This window comes from Telopea speciosissima, chromosome 3 (genome assembly GCF_018873765.1).
Source record: "Telopea speciosissima isolate NSW1024214 ecotype Mountain lineage chromosome 3, Tspe_v1, whole genome shotgun sequence".
NCBI lineage: Eukaryota > Viridiplantae > Streptophyta > Magnoliopsida > Proteales > Proteaceae > Telopea > Telopea speciosissima.
This window is the reverse complement of record NC_057918.1, coordinates 15,464,163-15,485,838: the sequence shown is the minus strand read 5'-3', so window position 1 is coordinate 15,485,838 and position 21,676 is coordinate 15,464,163. Positions and strand designations below refer to the sequence as shown.

Here is a 21,676-nt window from a genome sequence, read left to right as displayed (position 1 = left end):
CCTCTCTCTTGAAGGATCCTTTGATCTCTATCTATCTTTTTACCTACGTTTCAAGCTGTGCATACCCATGGGCCTTGCCCTTCGAGATAAGATTCTGATTGGTTGGTTGTTGCTTACAACAATATTTTCCTTTTGTTACTTTACATCAACAAGATATATATTCCCCTTAACTGTATCTTTTAGTTACTTAAAAACTGTATTCCTTAATTAGCTGTATTTCTTGGTTTCTTGTTTGAACGTAATGGAAATGGCTGATGTGGCCAAACACATGTCTCTCGTTGTTAACTTTCTCTATTCTCATCTGCTGTTAACAACCCCTCCTCTCTCTATTCTCATTTCTCAGGGATGAGTTGTTAACTGTAGACGAGAATAAAGAAGGATGTGCGGCTGCTTTTGGAGATGAAATATTTGGGAGGTTTAATTAATTAAGTGGTGAGAAGATGCTTCAATTATATAATATTTAAGTTATCCTGAAAATAAATTGGGTATTGGTTATCCTGAAAATAGATATGATATCATTATGGATTGGTCGAGGATCGAATAGTTTTGACCTTGGTTTTCTAAAAAATTAGGTTCAAGAAATCGTCGTATAAGGTGACGTCACTCTGAAGTGATAAAAAATTTGTGTCTATCCGTGACATGGTGCTTCATCTCTAATATCAAATGTTAGGTATTTGATTGATTTGTTAAAAGCTCCAGAAGCCCAATGGAGCGAGTTAAATCAAACCCTTTAACGTATCTCATATTAAGTTGGCCAAATCTAGTATCTATACACTAATTCAAACCCCATTAGGCACATAACTTACATTAAATTTTATGGGGAATTCATGCACAAGGTCGAGATTAGATCAGAATCAGTCAAGATCAGTGGAGAAATCGATCCCAGCAAACCATAACCCTGGTTACTGTATAGGAATCAGCCAATCCAGATAGGTCAAAATTAGGATCACTGGTTCCAATCCTCAGGAATTGTGGAGAGAGAGAGAGAGAGAGGCCATGATGATTGACTAAATTACATTTCGTTTGGGTCATATACTTTAGTCATCCAGTTCCATCGGAGTGGATGTTGCTGAAAGTGGGTGACTCAATTATGCAATAAATTAGAAGTTCTAAGAAAACACTTTCACTCTTCCCAACATAGATATCAAGGGCCTTGGACTAAAGAATGTCATTATCTTAAAAGCCTAAAAAGGTAAGAAGCAAAACATATGTAAGTAAACATGTTGGTTAGAGAATAGATCACTCAAAAACAACACTTGCTGCAAAACATCTAACTTGACACCCCAAAACAGAATAAAGTCTTAATGCTCCAATCTCATGTGTTAAGTTAAGCTTTTAAAAAACTTTCAGCTTTTTTGGCTAGCTCTCTGATCCTGTCTTCAATACTCCATTTAGAGGTTCTTAATTGCAATTAAATGAGCAACAGTTATTTTCATCCTAGCAATCCAAAGATTTGTATTAAAGCATGAGAAGGCTTGAGGCCTTATAAATATGAATAACTTCTATGAATATTATTAAATCAGAGAATTTCGAGGGAAGGAAGAAAAAGGTCCATGCTAAGCATTAATATTCGCAGAGGTTCTCAAAACCCATGTAATCCTTATTCTCAATCTTCTCAATCATATTTGCTATCCCAACTCCACCTGTTTAATTGAAAAAAAAAAATAAATAAAAGCCTTTAGCACTCAAAAATAGTTCTCTTGGTGAAAGGCAAGAAGCCAACAATTTTGCCAAGAATTTTTAACTAAAAATTAACAAAAGTGAAAAGAATGAATTGAGACCAGTTGTTTTTCAAATTGATGCTCACCTAGTGAGATTGCGCTCACGAAGATCATAAAAGCCAGAATGAAAATGATGAGTGACGCCCTTCCCAGGATAAAGATTATCTTTCTAACAGCATATTGCCCAACAAAGGCAGAAATTGTTGCCACGGCAACAAAGTAGAGAGCTGTCAAATAAATTTTAATTGTAAATAACAAAAATATTATGCAAATGTGTTGCTCTGTTTCTCAGAAAACAGACTAGCTAAAGAAACAAGATCTAGGGAATGACAACCCATTTCACTAACCATAAGGAACTGGGAAACGCTTAAGAATGTAATATTCTACAACTGACATGGATGAGGAGAAAATCATGGCAAAGGAGGCCGTAGCACTTGAAACCTGCATACAAATTGAGAAAAGGTCAAGCATGGAATCAGGTCATCTGTTAAAACACCACAGTTTAATGTTTATTAGTCCACAAAAGTTTCTTTTCTCTGCATGACAGTATATACAATCAACTCAACCAAGCATCATCACAACTAATTGTAGCCAACTAATGAATCTTTCGCTATTCCACTCAACTTAGTGTCATAGCAGCTGTTCCATTGTTCCAGTAACATCCTAGCATTTAAAGAATTTCAAAGAACCATGATGAGATTAGCTAAAAGTTTTGAATCCCAGCTACTAGCCTGATGCATCCACCCACCTTTACCTGGGCTTAGGACTGGCAGCATAATGGCACCAGTTGAGTGAGTAACTCGGAGCTAGAGACTCACCATACCCTTTATGATGAGGTTATTGATGGTCAAATCAAGTGGAACCATGCTCAATTAGAAGCACTTTATCAATTTTCACTCTGTACTTTGATCCAAGCTACCACCACAAAGAACAGGATGGTAGAATACGAAGGCAGCACAATACACACAGTTCAACTCAACTAAGCTTTTACCCTTACTACTTGAGTGAGTTAAATGTTCCATAATGCATGACAAATCTTGTTGATGGGAAGGAGAACTTTGCCTTCAATTTTAGTCAGTATGCGCTGATAATGCAAAAGTAGAAGCATCTCTTACTAAACTAATGCAAGCAACAAAATAATAACTGAACTATTACATCATATTTATTCCAAGGATAGTGCACACAACCCACCTGAGGAGGTACGCCTAACTCCAAGAAAAGAGGACCCAAAATAAAGCCTCCACCTAGACCGAGCAGTCCACCGACTATGCCAGCCAGTACACCGCATGAACAATAAAGAATCAGTTGATGCACTTTCCAGTTTGTCACTGCATCTCCCCTGGAGGCGATTACTCTCCGTCCATTGTAAAGGTTGACTGCCTCATACAAGGACACTCCCACAGCAACCGGGATCTGCAAGACATGTTTCAAATCCGAGTTCAAGAGAATATAGTGCTTCAGCAGCTTTAGCCAATAGATCATATAGGTAGCATCTTGTGGCACAATAGTGAGGGGCTGAAAGTCCAATCCAAGTGTATCTAACAATGAAGGGAAAACCACAGACCACTCGGAACCAATCAAAGAAATAGGAAGTACCTGTAATAAGTTCAAAACCCAATACACTATTGAACAGGTTGTTGTATAGTTCTGTGTTCAAAGGCAAAGGTTATGCTTTGGTCAGCTGATGGATTAATAAAAGCATGAGCACGGCCCAAGTGTTGCTTTTTGAAAATGAGAAAGACATCAGAAAGAGCAAACCTTGGTGATTTGAAGAGCAAGAAATGCAATCCAGACAAAAAAAAGAAGGCCAAGTTCTTTCCAGTAGATATTCTCAAGAATAGGAGCCTGGGATGGTTAGAGAAGTTAGTCCATGCTCTCGAGGGGAATTAAAGCTCAAAACATTATACTCACCTCTGGTTCTCCAGATCCTTTGGTCTCCTTTTGAGTGGAATTGCTAGGGCCACCAGGTAGAGGCTTGTATTCAACTTCTTCATTGCCAGTTTCTGATTATATAGGAAACTTTACATGCTTCAGTTGCAAGGAAATCAAACAAGGTTAGTGCATAAGGGATCCTCCCTGTTCTCTGACATGATAGATGGAGTAGTCCAACTCACCATTTGACTCCAAGCGCTTAGCAGCCTCCTGAAATTAAAATCAAGAAAGTTTGGGGAAGGGAAGAGTAAGTTGAATTAGATTATATAACAATTTTTGCGATGAGAATTGGTGATTAAGGACTACCTTCATTATAGTTTCCTTTTTCCATGTTTCAATACCCTTGAAGAATGCCCTAGTAGATGTGCCTACAGGCCACCATAGCCAATTGAGGACACATTCGAAATTGAATTAATGGCTTGAACATGTGAAATTCAGGTAACTATTACCTAGAAAGATAACAATTAGCAGAACGGTGACCATCCAGTCAGCAAAGATCACATTGAAAGCAACTCCAATACTGATCCCCAGCATGAGCATTGGTTGGAAGAGCAGTGCCAAATCATAGTCAATGATGGGCATGTCAAGAGTTGGATGCTTTAGCTTAAGATTGTAGTACACAGTTGAAGCAGCCCCACCCATGATCATACCTGGCCAAGCACATATCCTCAGTACTCGCACGGGGTGGATTAACAGAGTAATGCAGCTTCATATTTCCAAAGAAGTATCTGGGTTTTTGCTTCTAGTGGTACATTTGTCTTTAGAAGTAATTTTAGAGAAATCTTAGTCAAAATTATGTTTAAAATCAAATAATGGCTTAACAGTGTATATTTGAAACACATCACATCCCAAGATACCAAAATTCAATCATGTACTTCATAAAGTTCAGACACAAAATCATTTGAGATCCATCTCAAGTTAAAAGTGCTTACTCTTTTTTATGCAAGGCCCATGAGATTTTTGGTGCATGAAAAGTGAAACAGTTACTTTGAACAAAAAAAGAAGAAAGAAACAGTTTTCTCCAAGGGAAAAAAAATGTATATCTATCCAATTCAGACAAGGCCTCTGAATTTGAGTTAGTTGCAAAGCTCCTGATTGTCCAATAATTTACAAGACTTCTGCTGAGATCCTCCCTTCATCTTTTACCCTTCTCCAGAAGACAAGTATTTGAAATATTTGTAACGTGTACAATAGATTTAGAAAAATTAAACACACACACACACACACACACTGAGTAGAGAATTTCTATCAAGAACAGAAGTCTCCTCTTACATTTTGATATTGCTGTGGACGATTTCGCGTCAAACCCAATAATTAGGGTAAGCATGGGAACGAAGATCCCGCCCCCACCAACACCTCCTACACTCCCAAACGCTGCTCCAAAGAATCCGATTATCGAACCCACAACGATTTGCCATCCAAATTTCATATCCTGTCAATAAAATCAATAACAAATTCAGCTTCTTACCAGTAATAGAACAGGGAAATATGATCAAACGATACAAGAAATGAGATAAAAACGAGTTCCTATCGGGAAGTAGCAGAGATTTAGAGACTTACAGGCCAGACATGTTGGTAACCCAATTTATCCGACTGCCACAAGAAATTTTCAACTTTCGTAAGATAATCCGATAGAACCTCTTCAGTTCCTCTGTACCTAATGCCCCGGTCTGCAGAAACAAACACAGAAGCCAGAAAGAAGCTTATCCCAATCATTGCCAGCGACCTCAGTACCCATCTTGCTCCACTTTCAGCCATCAGATTGCAAATGTTACCACTTCCCACACTAGATTACAGAGAAGCTCGAGCTTTGCTCACTCCCAACTCTTTTCGCGTAGAACCGAAGCAAAATATGGGAGTTTCCAGCAAATGTGCCGGCGATTTTCTTCGCCGAGCTCGTCGAATAACCTACCGTCCTCTACGATCGAAGCTGGCACGGCCCTGAATCTAACCAGAAGCAGCTTTCACGTGAATAAGTAATCCTTGTCATACAAAATGGAAACGAAGTGGGTCTCATCCAATGGAAACGATTTTAACCATTCACTTCAAATACTTGCAGAGTTGCAGGTTTTTTCCACGTTCCCTCTCCTCTTTGAGATAATTAACACGTGATTTCATCTTCGTGCTGCATAGTTCGTAATCTCGGATCGGATCGGCCGATTTTGGCCGGATTGGATCGGTATTAGTCAAGATCGATCCGATCCGATCCAGCTGTGCGGACAAGTGTTAAAAGGCCAAAAAAAAAAGAAAAAAAAAACAAGAGCACAAGCGTCATAATTGCCTGAGTTTGGGAGATCCCGATCTGATTCGATCCAACCGATACCAAGATTGCGAATCTTGTTCGTGCATTAACCTAAACCGAGTTTTTTTCCAGTAGCCATCATTGTACTTGGATGGATAACTCGGAACAGTAAAAGTTATTTCAGACCTCATATATGAACGTAATGATAAGTTAGCTGATAACTAGGTCAAAAGAAAAAGAAAGGAATCGAAAGATATTTATTTTTGTTCATAAAAATTTTAACGGTGAAAAAGGACATTAATGAAAACAAAAGAGACAGGTGTTGACACATGAACGTACATGTAGAGGAACTCAACTCAAATTAAAATTTCCTCCCTTAACTGATGTCTTTGAAGGAAAATTTTAAATGTGTTGAAAGCTACCCCATGAACATGGTTCGAGGACTTGAGATCGGATCCGTGTAGTCAGTCAATTTGGATCAGAATCAGCCTGTTTATACCCCTATTTCGGTCATCATTGGGCCATACAATCGGGTTAAACAAATACGGTTGCAAACCGTTCCCAGGGAATTATTCAAATTTCAAATTTGAATAGGAACAGTTGCTGACAGGAACCACCCTAACTACTAGGTTGCTTATAAAAGAGGAAGCCCAACAACAAAGAAGAGATCCACAAATCAAATCAAAAGTCTGTACATTTATCTTTTTTAATTTTTTGAAAAAATTACTTGGACACCCCTTGGCCTAATTATTTATTCTTCCTAATATTTCAAACAATTACTTGAACATCCTTTGCAATTTACCATTTCTTTCAAGTAGGTCATGTCCGTTAGTTTAATGATGATGTCATCGGATAATTTTTTTGTAATGTCTAAACTACCTTTAAGGTATAATGAAGTGATAGATTTACCCCTTTCTGCAACCACAAAAAAAAACAAAAGCCTAGATTTTCCCCTCCAACCCAACTCTCGGGATGCTTAATGCTTATGTCTTCCGACCCACCTTGTTCAACGACCCTTGATTTGAAGGCCATCAGATTTTTGAGCTTCTGCAATACATGGCGGGGCGGTGGTGCACATCGGATGGCACAGCAGAGACCATGTGGGCCATGTGTGCCATGTGGCCTCTGCTGTACCATCGGATGTGCACTGCCGTCCCGCCGGTACTGCAGAGGATCCTGGTCCCTTGTGGTTCGCTCCCTGCACCTCCTAAAATGGGTGTTTCGGTGCGGTGCAGCTGCAGAAATCCGTCACCGACATTAACATCATTGTAGAGATCATCGTACTCATCATCCTCTCCGATCAGCTCCTCTTCTATGAGGGCAGAGATTGCTCCACCGCCCTGAGACTGCATCTTCTGACCTCCATCATATTCTTCATCTCCGTAGTCTAATTGCTCTTCCGCCATTGGATCCATTTATGCTAACTCCAGATGATGAACCAACAAACTGAGATCCCTAGTCTCCACCTAACAAAAAAACAGGAAACCCTGATTTTAAAGGAGGTGGAGAAATTAACACATGACATGTGAGAGAAGGGTTGAATCCTTGAATCTGTTTGTAGGACAAACTGAAGTGCTATAAGCCTGATTTTAATTCCTAACCTTGTGTGGACTAGAAAACTATGGATGCTACACAGAAGTGGGTAATTTTTTCAGATAACCTAACAAATCTCCAAATATGGAAAGTAAATCAGATCACCCTCACTCTGCTTTATGATCCTGTGCCTGAGCCATTTGGGGCTTATAGCGTTTGTGTCAAATGGTTTCCTCTTCCTAGTGTGAGATTAGGGTAGTTAAACCCTTAATCGATTTTCAGATTCAAACCCTTCATTTGAAAATCGATGAAAGGTTTGGGTTATTTTGATTTGAAATTTGTTTAAGAAAAGATAAATTTTCTGAAATCGATTAGGGTTTGAAATCAATTAGGGTTGCAGATGCAATGCATTAGGAGGTAGGGGTGGTGGGGTTGCAAGAAGAAGAAGGAGGAGGAGGTAAATCTGTCAATTTCACTGTTTTCTATTGGATAGATGATAAAGGTAAAATGGAATTTTTCATTCAACCAATAATAATAGATTAACACCATCAGTTTTCATAGGGGATGTCAAGTAATTGTTTGAAACGTTAGTGATAGTAAGTAATTAAACCATACTTTAGCGGGGTGTCCAAGTAATTTTTTCTTTTTCTTTTTAGTAGTGTAATTGTGTAATTATAAATGGTTTCTGTTCTTTTCCTTAAAAGAACCTGTTGGGATTACTCTCCAATAGTACTATCAGATGCAATGATGCATCATTCCAAGTCAAAGTGAAGATCTCTGCAGTCCTTCATTTTACTAAAGATGTACCTGGAGAGAAAATTAATTTGATTGTTTTTTTTTAATACTCTTGACTGCAATCTTTGCATTTTTTTTTGAAAGTCCTTAAATTACCAAGGCATTGGTAGAACCCACTTTTTGATTCAATTCATTTTATAAAATAGTTTCCACATCCAACAACAGTCTTCAGATCGAAGAAATTTAATGGAAACACTGCCTACTCAGTCCTGATTCATCTAATTCGACACGCCGTAATATGGATTAGATTTGGATTGACTAATTAACCAGATCCATATATATGCATGATGGGCATTTAGTGCCATCTCACTATTTAGAAAAGAGAAATCCAACGAACATTCTAGAAGAAGAACCGAGGGAGAGGGGTGGGAGAGCCAGAGGAGGGGATAGCTAGAGGGGAACTAGAGAGGAGAGAGAGAGACAGAGGGTGGGAGAGCCAAAGGAAGGGATAGCTAGAGGGGGACTAGAGAGGAGAGAGAGAGGAGAGAGAGACAGAGGGTGGAACTAGAGAGGAGAGAGAGGAGAGATAGAGACAGAGGGTGGCAGCGCCAGAGGAAGGGATAGCTAGAGGGGGACTAGAGAGGAGAGATAGAGACAGAGGGTGAGAGAGCCAGAGGAAGGGATAGCTAAAGGGGGACTAGAGAGGAGAGAGAGAGAGGAGATAGAGACAGAGGGTGGGAGAGCCAGAGGAAGGGATAGCTAGAGGGGGACTAGGGAGGAGAGAGAGAGGAGAGATAGAGACAGAGGGTGGGAGAGCCAGAGGAAGGGATAGCTAAAGGGGGACTAGAGAGGAGAGAGAGAGGAGAGATAGAGACAGAGGGTGGGAGAGCCAGAGGAAGGGATAGCTAAAGGGGGACTAGAGAGGAGAGAGAGAGGAGAGATAGAGACAGAGAGACAGAGAGAGAGAGAGAGAGACAAGGAGGGTAGTTGGCAAAGACCATCAACAGTAGCAAAGGGTGAAGAAAGGGAGATGGTGAGCATGGGGAGGCACTGTTGGCAACCTCCCAAAGGTGCTCGATGCTTCTAGAAGCTATCTTGGTCTTTGGAGGAGGAGGGAAAGCCAACCTACCTGTGCGAGAGAGAGAGAGAGATGCAATGAGAAGGACAATGGTGATGAGGTGCAAAATACCTGGCTAGTAAGAATTGTAAAGGAATGATGCGGAGAGAAAGAAATCATAGTGAGAGGGAGGACCACAATGAGACGAGTCGTAGAGGTGTCGAGTTGCAGGAGGTACAAGAGAGATAGAGGGAAAGAGAGGGTGGTAGCATACCACCCCCTTGCGGTTTAGAGAATCTCTCTCTCTCTCTCTTTCTCTCTCTACACATACACACACACACGAGTGTAGGGTATGTGCAAGTGCCCTGAGGCTCCGTTTGGTTGCAAGGAGAATTAAAGGGAAGCGAAGTGAAATTTTCATACTTCAAAAATGAACTTTTTTAATCATTACCCCATGTGACACCATGTGACAATATATCTAATTCCAAATCATTCCATATTTGGTTATTAAACTTCACTTTACTTTGCATCCATTTCCCTTTGGTTTAAAATGTAAAATAAATATTGCATGTAAAATGTATCTTTACTAGATATGGGAAGAAATTTAAGTAGTTTATACAATCACATGAGGTAATGATAACAAAAGTTTTTTTTTTAGGTTTGAAAATTTTCCCTTCCTTTCCCTTTAATTCCCCTTGCAACCAAACGGAACCTGAGTTATTTTTTAATGTGGCATTGCATTATATCACGAAAGGGGAGAATGACGATCAAACATACAACGGACTTGAATAAAGTGAAACAATTCAAGGAAAAGGATTCTTACCCCATCAGCGTGGGATCTTTCCCATGTTCTCTCACATCCTTGATATACTCTCTCCTTCCAAACCATATAGGCCCCCACTGACAAAATCGATCTCTATGCCGTTATTGGTGTGGCATGGGAGATTCTCCATATGCGTGGGAAACCCTCTCCCTTAAGTTTATTAAAAAGATTATTATTTCTTATGGCATGGAAAACCCTCTCCTTTAATTTTATTAAAAGAGAGAAAATTCTCTGGGGAAGTAATATATATGAGTGCACCAATGAAATGCAACTAAATGGTTTCATACATAAAAGGGCAACAAAGTCATTTAATGTGAGGAAGAGAGAGAGAGGGCGCTAGCATGCCCTCTCCCAAGCGGCAAAAAAGAACCTCTTCCACTCTTAGAAATAAGGAAAATATCATATACTCCTATAGTAATATTCTCTTTGGGTCCTTTGAGATCTTCATATTAGAAGTTGGAAGTATTAAAAGTAGAAACGCTTCCCAATTGCCTGGCTTGCACCAGCATGGGGGCCAATGAGGGAATACGTAGGAGCATCAACAAGGGTTGATTTTTCATTTTGTAGAGGAGTAGGGCAGTGATTTTCAAAGGGACTTGGTTTGGACAGGTTGTACGTAACCAAGAAATGTGCTTTTTCCATAAAGTAGGATTGAAAATAATTAACCATTTCTTCTTAGCAATGTCTTTTTTTTTTTTTTTTTTTTTTTTTTTTTATATAAAGTAAATTTATTCAGAAGAACATGTGGAGCTCATGGAAACCAAACATTGATCTTGAATCCATGGATCGGATAAAGGCCAAAGTGTCCTACATGTTACGAACATGGCCCTCCTTGTCAGGAAGTCAGCTATGATGTTAAGATCCCTTAGAACAAACTGAAATTACAGTACTCAAAGTAAATTTATTCAGAAGAACATGTGGAGTTCATGGAAACCAAACGTTGATCTTGAATCCATGGATCGGATAAAGGCCAAACTGTCCTACACGTTACGAACATGACCCTCCTTATCAAGAAGACAGCTATGTTATTAAGCTCCCTTGGAACAAACTAAAAATTACAATACTGAAAGTAAGACTAAATATGAAGAATATCTTCCAAAATAGACATGACTAGAAAAGATGCACCGTTGAAGAATGTAAAATCAGAACATGCATGTCGTGGCAATTCTTTTGCCATAAGTTATATATGATAAGCTGTTTTTTTTTTTTTTTTGGGTAAAGTATATGATAAGCTGTTATGACATTGATGGTAGACGATAAAGAATTGGAAGCCCCCACTTGATTTATTAGATTCATGCTTATGTGGAGTAACTGAAATAGCCTCATAAACTTTCTTATAATCGTATTTGTTTGCAAGTTGCAACCTTAGTAATTCACTTACGTAGACGTTGATAGACATATATAACCCGTCAGTTCCATGTTGTACGTTACTCTAGTGATTGTGAAATGTGAACAGGCCACTCAGCCGTGACACAAATCACATCATAGGAGACTGGTCCCTAGTCCACTCTCCACTGTGTATGTGTTAGAGAGAGAGAGAGATGGACCCCTTGATTTTCAAACTAAACCTAAATCACCCCTTGGTTTTTTTAAAATACTCATCTGTCCCCCCTTTACAACAACGGTGTTAATCTATTGTTAGTTATTAGTGTGAAATGATTATTTTACCCTTGTTTTAAAATATTATAATTAAATTTATAAGAGCAAATTACATGCATCCTGTAGTTTAAAACAATATCAGAACACCCCATAGTTTTACTATTTACGTGCACCCCCTAGATTTGTGGATGATTTACAAATAAACTTTTACTGTTAAGTGAAAATCGTTAGTTGTAGTTAAACTTTTCAAAAACCCTATGTTACCCTTAAAATTTTCCTTAAAATTTTCCCATGGACCATTTTACCCTTATGGCTCATAGGGTAAGCCCAAACTCTTCTGCCCCAAAACCTTCCATTGTCATCTTCCTCCATCTGTCTCTTTCTTCTGCGGTGATCTGCAAAGAACTAAATCATTTCCGGCAATCTCCAAAAAAAGAAGTTATCGAAAAAATGGATTCTCTAATCTCTATTGCATTTGTCCGTTCTTGCCTTCTTGGTTCTTTCTTCTCTACTCTTTCTGTACAGCCAAAAAAAAGGGAGATCAAAGGATGAAGATTCGCTTAGAGTTGAGAGAGAATTGATTGTTGTGTTGTTCTTTAATCCATTTTCTTTCTTATTATTCTTGCTACTGCTTCCCCTTTGTTCCTGCCATTTGCATTACAACTGGATCAGAGAAACATTGTTAAAACTCCCCAGTTATTAACCCATTTGGCATGAAAAATTGTGAAGTGTTCGTCAATCATCAAGTGAACCAGCCTGCAAAATTTGAGCCTGAACCAAGTTTGGTTTGTGAGATTTGAATCCATCTTCAAGGCTGTTATATTCATTCCGCCCAGAGCAGTTTCAGAGATTTTCTTAATTTTTTTGTCGATTATTGGATGTGCTATTGGTTGCAGCCGTTGCATTCAAGAGGTTTGGGATCTGATATCTTGACCCTAAATCCTTAATTGATTTGGAGCCTTGGGTGAGGAGAAGTATCCTTCCCAAGAACAGCCTCTCTACCGTGTTCTGTTTTGTTGGAGGAAGAAGAAGACTGATTCTTCCTAATTGCAAACAAGGCCAGATACTTGTCAATTACACGAAATTTGATTTGGATCTGAAGTTATGATCTACTCCTATTGAGAATATGATTCTAAAAACAAAATCTTAGAACAGTGAGTGTGACACATGCCATGATCAGACTAGAAAAGAGAATGAATCGAGACCGACAGCAAGTTGCGGTAACAATAGAATACCAATCTGAAACGAGATTCAGAATTCGATTCAAAATAGAGAGAATTGAGAGATAGATTGGAATTCAGATTTTTCCTGAAATTAGTAGAAAGATCTGAATTGGAAAACAGAAATAAATTAAGTTTAAAGCTAATATCCAGATTTGAAAATAGAAATTCAAAAATCAGATTCTAGTGTTGTTGAGAGAAATTCAACCCCTATAATAATCTTCATGTCTATTCCAAAGGATGAAGATTCGGCTAGAATTGAGAGAAAGAAATAGGAAGGGAGAAGAGGGTTAGAACGGGGGAAGAAGAAGAATTGACCAGATTCTGAACAGATGCCGACGCTTCTGGGACGGAGGTCATCGGAGAGAGCATTTGAACAGACGCCGGAAAAGTTCTTACAGAGCAACGAGAGGAATTTTGGATGGGTGGTGTGACTCTGAATCGCAGGTGGGGGTTGCAGGAGAAGGAGGAAGAAGAAAATTTGGGGATTTTAGGTTTGAGGATGTAAAAAAGGGTTGAAATGAGAGGAATTTTGGATGGGTGGTGTGACTGAATCGCAGGCGGGAGTTGCAGGAGGAGGAGCAAGAAGAAGATCTGGGGATTTTAGGTTTGAGGATATAAAAAGGGTAGAAATGGTATTTCCATTTTATCATTTCAGTTAAAGGTATAAAAGGGTAAAAATGTCTTTTTACTTTCATAACTAACAGTTCACTAGCACCGTCAGCCATCAGGGGATTATATGTAAAAAGTAAAACTACGGGGGGTGTTTTGTTATTGTTTCAAACACCAGGAAGGATGCATGTAATTTGCTCAATTTATAATATTACCCCTCAAAATCCATGTTTGGATGTCAAAGGTAGTTTAAGAATTTAAATTTATTTAACTCTTTTTTTTTGTAGAAAAATTTATTACCCTTCAAATTTATTTAACTGGTTGACATCATATTGGGGTCTAATACAGGGGGTGATTTGAGTATTTTCAAAAACCAGGGAATGACATGCAATTTACCCTAAATGGATTCGACCAGTGATACTCTTGCCAAAAGCAAAACCAACTATAAAGGGACTCTCTCCAGCATTGCCTCAATCAACGAGCAAACACTATCTATACCTAGGTATTCTATCTGAAATTCTGAATGACTGTGAATCGTTCACGTACGCTCACTTACATGAAGATTCACCGGACTCTACATTGAGTACCCACTCATGCGAAAAAGGACCATTTGGTAGATAGGTTCAATTAACAATGTGTTATCTACATTTCTATGGTTTTGATCAGGCACGTGCTATCTACTCCCAAATCCCATATCTACATTTCTATGGTTTGATCAGGCACGTGCTACCTACTCCCAAATCCCTTTATGAATATTATTAGATTACCCCAAAAAAAAAATTTTAATTTAATTTAACTAGGGGGTGTATAGTTCTTGTGTCTCCACTTCTCACTTATTATCATAACTGTTTGATTTGTCACCCAAGTATCAAACAAATTTCAAATGGAAAAGAAAAAAAAAACTAATTAATAAAGCTGTTTCTTAATGATATATTTTTGCATCTTTCTGTGAAAGCTTTGTCCCTAAATCTCACTCTATTTAATCATACCCCAATGCATGATTAGTGGTTCCATTTATTAAGCTACTAGGGTTATTCTATATATCCTTGTGAATTTTAATTTTACATAATTTTCATTTAGTTGTGGTGTGGTAGGATTTCTTTGAGGTGATTGAAGCGAAAAAAAGGTGAAATAATATTGTCGTAGAGGTATGTTATTTTTTTTAAAATCACAAGGGGCATTTGTTCTGCTACGTGGACAAATTTGATATGTTCATTCCTACCAATGGATAGAGGACTTCTTCTGGATTAGTCACATGTCAAATTTTAGAGTGCAATTCAATCAAATACCCTCTTTTGTACTGGTAAACATCTCGTGTATGTGCATCCATGTATAGTCATTATTATGCACTCTCCTAATTTTGATGGTTCACCCACCATCCTAGGGTTCACAAACCCCTCCTAGGGTTTTAGTGTATTCCAAAATACCCTTTAGATACTCATTCCCGCACTCTCCTGCCCCTCGATGAAAGGTCACCATGGGAGGAGGAAAACTTGATCCTAAAAACAATGTATAAATGAATTGCTCAGATTTATATTGTATTTTTTTTAAACCACCTTCCATTGTTAAATGGATAACTAGAAAAAAAAAACCACTCCTTTAGCAACCGTTATTAACCGCCATTGCTAAAGTCTTACCAAAAAAGAATTAGATGCAATTAACACAAAATGTTGCATACTTTTAGTGGTGGATATTTAATCACCCCTAAACATTCCCATTTAACAGCGGTGAAATATCTTCAAGTTTGCTAAGTATAAAACAAGGTATTGAAAAAATCAAGGATTACTCAGTTAGGTGGATGGACATACATGAGAAGATATGATTACATATGAGATAATATATTGAAACTTAATCTGAAATATTCCACTTGGCAAATCCACATCATTTTCTAAACATATAACGATCAAAATTTCATATCAATACCCTTCCACGTGGCAAAGATATTGATCTAAAGGCAATTTTGTATATATATAGTACTTGATTTAATAGTATTAATTAAGGGCAGAAGATTACAATTAGACTGTGTGGTGCACAAGCGCGAGGGCCAATGAAAGTATGTGCAAGGGCATCAATAAGGGTAAGATTTTTCATTTAAGGGTATGGGGCGGTCATTTCATACAGTCCTATGTCTAGATGCAAACTAGAATCTTATCCTGATAAGCAAATATGGATCAGTCTTATCCTTTTAGCGAAAAAAAATCAGCCTTAACCCAACTGCCCCATGAAACAAGTAAGAGACTTGAACGATTTTAAAAGGTAACCTAGTGGAGGTCGTGCAGGGTTGTAGTTGGGGGAAGGCAGAGACTGGTCAAGGTGCGCAGGGTGCGTGGGTTTAGTACACATCGGGTGTGTGTATGTGTTGTGTATATCCGTCATTCCACGGTCCTATAAGTCGGTTGACCTTTTGGGATTACTGTGTGGTTTGTGGTATAAAAATCATTTGCCGTATTGCAGGGTGTGTGGTGCACATCTTGCGGCACAACAGAGGCCACGTGTGCCATCATGAGGATCCGGATTCGTGGTTTGTATGATTACACTTGCATTAAAAAAAAAAAAAATAGAGTTAAGGGAGGGTGAGACCGTGAGACACTATACTGGCTAGTTTTGTAAACCTAAATTGTATATTGTATAATTTTGTTAAAACATAGAATTGTTAGTTTTGTAAATGCAGCATTGCCATGGACAACCGTCCACCGCCAATATCAAATCCCATTATGTCTCTTACCAAACAAAAAAATCCCATTATGTACCAAAGATGCTGTACGAATGTACACGTGACAAAAAATGCACACCTTCTTAATAATGTTTCTAGTTTTGGTCTGATTGGTCAAAGGTTTTGAAAGGGCTCAACCCTTTTTCATTTGATATAGGAAACACCTTTAATGGAGTTGTTACTAGAGTGGTATCTATTAGGACTGCAATAAGGTTGGGTTGGCCGAGCTTTTTAAAATTCTAGCCCAACCCTAAGTCCCCTTAGCTAAACCCAATCTTGGCCCAACCTTGACTCAGGGTCTGAAAAATCTAATCTTGACCCACCTCAGGATTGGATCGGGCTTTTTAAAACCCTAGCACAACCTTAAGTCCCCTTAGCTAGGCCCAAGCCCAGCCCGATCCTGACTCAGGGCCTGAAAAATCCAACCTTGACCCGCCTCAGGGTCGGGCTGGGCTGAACCTAATTGGCCCTAATCATGGGGAAGGGGAAGAGTGAGATGCATGGGTTGGATTGGGTTGGGGAGAAATTGATCAATTTTACATAATAACACTATAATAAAATATATTATAGCACTTATTATCTTAATTTATAATATATTATACAACAAAATGTATGTAACATTTAAAATTTATAAAATATATATTATATTAATTTATATTTTATAGTATAACTTAACACAGGGGGTCGCTCTGTATTTAATACAAACCTCAAGAGGTGGCAGTGTAATTTTTCCTAAAATATATTATACAGACAAATGTTTGTAACATTTAAAGTTTATTATTATTATTATATCAATATATATTTTATAATTTAACTTAAAATAGGGTTGGGCTGGGTCGGACTGGGCTAGGCTTGAAGCCTGAGGCCTCAAGCCTAACCCGGCCCGACCCTAACTTAGGGTCAGAAATTTGCAGCCTTAACCCATCCTCAGGGCCAGGGTGGGTTCAGGCCAACAGGGCCAAAATTGCACCCTGTCTATCTACCATTATTTCGCCAAGCCATCGAACTGGCTTATAATATAAATTAACCTCCCCTTCAAACTAACGGGCTGTCCTTGTCTCAAGTGTCACTTGGCCTTAATTCTTTCATCTTCTCTTCTTACTTTCCCACTCATGGCTCACGAAGCTCCTTACAAAATATGTTTTGTACACAAGAACAGAGAAGAAGAGAAGAGGAAGAAGATGAGAAAAAACCAGAAGAAATACGAAGAGATTGTTGATCAAGAATGGGTGACTTTATGGGGTGACCCTTCTCTTCAATGGAAGAAGAGAAGGAAGGTGTGGTTGATCAAATAATAATTATAATTAAAGCTGTGCAGTTTCGAAAACTTAAGCAATCTTGCTGTGAATAAAGCTGGAACAAGTCATCATGGTGGTGGCCGGTGGTCCTCCTTATGGTGCCTAGCTACTTCAGGTTAAATAAGGTTGGAGATTTCGCCAAATTACTTAACACCTGAGATGAATAAGATGATAGAGCAGCATTGATCGCTATCACAGAGCCAAAATTTCATGGTTCGGGCTTGACACTAAAAATTTCTTGGTTGGTTTGGTCATCTTGGTGGTGGTGGTGGTCCTCCTTATATGAAGTATGAACAATGAATGTTTCTGTTGGAGTTTTTGGCAGTGTTTGGTATGTATTCTCAGAACGCGTTTTATGTCTAGAATGCATTCTAAGACAACGAAAATGTCATTTGGTACGCGTTTCCATTCTTGAATCTTAGAATGCGACGGAGAATGCACCTCATTCTGGAATGGGCTCTCCATCCTATTCTACATTAATTCTACGTTCTCGTTTTTCATTTCATCCGGTTCAGAGATCGAGGAGGACAAAATAGGAGAAGGGACAATTTGGATCCTCTACTACCGAGCTGCTTGGCAGGATCGTGCTGCCCAGACACGGTGTTGTGCATAATGTCCACCTTACCCCTGCCCAAATACCTTGCCCGAGTGGGGGGTAAGGCAGTCATTGCACGCAGTACCGTGTCTGGGCAACAGCTCGGCAGTAGAGGATCTGGAAAGAGAAGGGAAGGGGAAAAAGGGGAGGAATTTGAAAGGGCCGAAGAGAAGATTGAGTTAAAAAAAAAAAAAAAAAAAAAAAAAAAACTCTTCTAATAAGTTGTCCATTCCTATGGCATTATAAGCTTTCCCTTTGGGGGTTTTTTTCTTTCATTTTTTTAACTCTTCAGTTACTAAAATTTTCTGAATCATGAAAGCATTTAGGAAAAGAAACTAGAAAACAAAAATGAAACTAAGAGGGAGAGATGGAGAGACTTAGGTAGATAAATTTGATGGGAAGAAGTTAATTACCAAAAGAAATAATATAAAATAACATAAAATAAAGTGAGACAATAATTTTATAAAAAGAAATGGATGGAATTTTTTAATTTTTTGTTTGCTTCTTTCTATCAAGAGTTACATGAGATCGTAAAGGATTATTACTAATCCATAAATTGCTTAACTCTTCTTTTTCCAAGGATTGGATCATAAGGGACAAAAAAACCTACAGCATTTGAGATTTGAAATTAGAGTCCATGGGAGAAATAAATAAGAAAAATTAACCTTGTTTAGGAGACTGAACTCTTCCATAAGCAACATATCTCTCAAAGTATTAGAAATATAGTTAACCCAACCGATCACTAAGATGTCAAATTCCTTCACTGGTAAATTGTAACTGAAATAGAAGATGATGTGACTTCTACCAACTGTGACAAAACAAAGGCAAAATTCTTTTGAGTATAAAAGACTGAAGGCTTATTCGAAACCTGCCAAGATCGTATTACTTGTGAATATCTGGATTGCAGAAAGATAAGGAACATAGTTAAACAAGAGTTTATTCATTGTTCAATAGGATTGGAGTTCTCTAACTTCCAATCCTATTGAAAGTTTAAGGGACGATGGAGAGAGGGGAACTTCTTTTGCAGTGCCTTAATCTTGTCATGCCTTGTAGTTCACGCTTGAGAGCTCAACACATAGAAGATGCGACATCCAACAGTGCCGAGCTCGAGAAGAAAGAAGGAAAAAAAAAAAAAAGGGTCAATCAAGCTTGCACCGTTGGATGAAGCATCTTCCACGTGTTGAGATCTTAGGCCTGAACTACAAGGAAGGCACAACAAGATGAAAGAATTGAAAAGGATTTTAATCCTTGGATTTAGTAATATTCTCAAGGAATTTTGGGGTAGATAGCACATATCTTACCAAAACCACATAAACATAGATAGTATATGTTTAGTTGAACCTATCTACCAAAAGATCATTTTTTGTGGGAGTGGGGGCTCAATATACCCTCGCCCCAAAGTAAAATAAAATGTCCTATAATAACTGTCATTTTTTTGTATATATATGGATCTCAAGGTCCTATGTTTATTTATCAAGTTTCAGACCCATTCAAAATTTTCAAGTATAAAACAAGGTATTGAAAAAATCAAGGACTACGTACATCAGTTAGGTGCATTGACATACATGGGAGGATATATATGATTACATATGAGATGATACATTGAACCTTGATCTAAAATTTTCCACATGGAAAATCCACATTTTCTAAACATATAACGATCAAAATTTCATATCAATACTCTTGCACGTGGCAAAGTTACTGATCAATCTAAAGGCAATTTGGTATATACATAGTACATGACTCAATAGTATTTGCAAGGACCAATGAAAATGCATGCAAGAGCATCAACAAAGGTGAGCTTTTTTCATTTCAAGAAATGGGGGTGGTCATTTCATGTGGTCCTATGTCTAGACGCAGTCTAGAATCTTTTTCTAGTAATTAACTATGGATCAGCCTTAACCCAACTGCCCCATGGAACAACTAATTAAGAGAGTACTTGAACGATTTTAAAAGGTAACCTAGTGGAGGCCAATATTCTTTAAATGCAACATTGCCATGCACAACCTTACGTATGTGGTCCGACTTCCAAAATCGAGCACAGATCAGATCTACGTATGTGATCCAACTTTGAGACCTCCGTGAGGGGGCAGTGGATTCCATGTGGGCGCGAATCAGGTCCCAAAGTCAGACCACGTACGTGGATCTGATCTGTGCTCAATTTTGAAAGGACTAAACCTTTTTTTTTTATTATTAAATAAAGGAAACACCTTTAATGGAGTTGTTATTAGAGTACTATATATAATATATCTACCGTTATTTCGCCAAGCTCACTTGGCCTTAGTTCTTTTCTATCTTCTCTTCTTACTTTCTCACTCATGGCTCACAATGCTCCTTACAAAATATGTTTTGTACACAAGAACAGAGAAACAGAGGAAGAAGATGAGAAAAACTACAAGACGTACAAAGAGATTGTTGCGAAACTTCCCACATTAGAAGGTTGGTTGGGTAACTCGGTCTACCAGTACCAAAGCTTTTGGTACAATTTTGATCTTGTTGGTGTTGGACCCTTAGCAGTTCAACATCACTTCACTGCTCAACCCACTGACATTCTTCTTGCTAGTTGTGGCTCAAATTGGCTGAAATCACTAGCCTTTTCTGTCATGAATCGCAAATCCTACCCTCCTTCCTCTCAACAACACCCTTTGCTCACATTCAACTCCAATGATCTCGTTCCAGTAATGGAGGTAATACTTTATAACAACAATCTCAACTGTAACCAAATTCCTAACCTTGATATCCTTCCCTCACCTAGACTGTTTGGCACATACATGCCTTACACATCGCTACCGCAATCTATAACACATTCAGATCATGCGCGAATTATTTATATTTGTCGCAATACTAAGGAGAATTTCCTATCTTGGTGGCATTTTGTTAACAAGTTTAGGTCTAATATTTCCTTGGAGCCTATGAAATTGGAAGAAGCCTTCCAATGGTTTTGTAAAGGGAAGTCTGCATTTGGGCCATTTTGGGATCATGTGTTAGGGTATTGGAAAGCAAGCTTAGAGAGGCCTGGAAATGTACTCTTCCTCAAGTGCGACGACATTATGGCTCAACCAAATTTTTACTTCAAAAGAATGGGTGACTTTATGGGGTATCCTTTCTCTTCAATGGAAGAGAAGGAAGGTGTGGTTGATCAAATAATAAAGCTCTGTAGTTTCGAAAATTTAAGCAATTTGGATGTGAATAAAGCTGCTAGTGGTCCTCCTCTTTATGGTGCTTACTTCAGGGGAAATAAAGTTGGAGATTTCGCAAATTACTTAACACCTGAAATGATAGAGCAGCTTGACCACATCACAGAACAAAAATTTCATGGTTCAGGCTTGACACTCTAAAAAAAATAAAAAAATCTTGGGTTTTCTATTGTTGCAGGTTCTTGATTTTGGTTGGTTTGTGTATGAGTTTCAATATTTCTTGTTTGTGAGAATTTAGATTAAGAGGTTTGTTTGCTTGCTTGCTGTGTGGGTTTGTAAACTTGAACCGTAAGAATAACAGGGAGGATTGAGGCACACTCCCTAGCTCTGTGAGTGAATCAATATTGTACTAGTTACTGTAATATTCCTTTGTGTGATGATTGTACTATGAATGTTTCT

At 38.4% G+C, this 21,676-nt stretch overlaps 2 protein-coding genes across 5 annotated transcripts; one reads left to right on the top strand and one right to left on the bottom strand.

Moving 5' to 3' along the window:
* Window positions 1-1,416: 1,416 nt before the first annotated feature.
* LOC122654249 (sulfite exporter TauE/SafE family protein 3-like) lies at window positions 1,417-20,608 on the bottom strand. 4 transcript variants are annotated; one of them, XM_043848248.1, is made up of 14 exons: window positions 20,604-20,608; window positions 7,561-7,564; window positions 5,214-5,395; window positions 4,926-5,085; window positions 4,103-4,303; window positions 3,960-4,021; window positions 3,836-3,863; window positions 3,633-3,724; window positions 3,480-3,566; window positions 3,318-3,368; window positions 2,913-3,134; window positions 2,069-2,162; window positions 1,808-1,948; window positions 1,417-1,643 (listed from the first exon to the last, which is right to left on the bottom strand). In XM_043848248.1, the coding sequence occupies exons 3-14, from the start codon at window positions 5,367-5,369 to the stop codon at window positions 1,564-1,566; spliced, it is 1,374 nt and encodes a 457-aa protein (XP_043704183.1). In that variant the 5' UTR covers window positions 5,370-5,395; window positions 7,561-7,564; window positions 20,604-20,608; the 3' UTR covers window positions 1,417-1,563. The 4 variants fall into 4 exon arrangements, with proteins under 4 accessions (XP_043704183.1, XP_043704184.1, XP_043704182.1 ...); XM_043848249.1 differs by lacking the exons at window positions 7,561-7,564; window positions 20,604-20,608 and adding an exon at window positions 19,682-19,686 and having other exon boundaries at window positions 5,214-5,310; XM_043848247.1 differs by lacking the exons at window positions 7,561-7,564; window positions 20,604-20,608 and having other exon boundaries at window positions 3,633-3,721; window positions 3,833-3,863; window positions 5,214-5,416.
* On the top strand, window positions 20,375-21,418 carry LOC122654886 (cytosolic sulfotransferase 5-like). Its single transcript, XM_043849151.1, has one exon. The coding sequence runs from the start codon at window positions 20,399-20,401 to the stop codon at window positions 21,416-21,418; it is 1,020 nt and encodes a 339-aa protein (XP_043705086.1). The 5' UTR covers window positions 20,375-20,398.
* The last annotated feature ends 258 nt before the right edge of the window (window positions 21,419-21,676 follow it).

What these genes read in the sequence shown, in the direction of transcription:
- LOC122654249 (XM_043848247.1), bottom strand. Translation starts at nt 5,411, where the DNA reads ATGGCTGAAAGTGGAGCAAGATGGGTACTGAGGTCGCTGGCAATGATT. An exon ending in GTTACCAACATGTCTGGCCT is followed by an intron (nt 5,086 to 5,213) that starts GTAAGTCTCTAA and finishes TTTTATTGACAG; the next exon opens with GATATGAAATTTGGATGGCA. An exon ending in GCGCTTGGAGTCAAATGGTG is followed by an intron (nt 3,722 to 3,832) that starts AGTTGGACTACT and finishes TATAATCAGAAA; the next exon opens with CTGGCAATGAAGAAGTTGAA.
- LOC122654886 (XM_043849151.1), top strand. Translation starts at nt 20,399, where the DNA reads ATGGCTCACAATGCTCCTTACAAAATATGTTTTGTACACAAGAACAGA.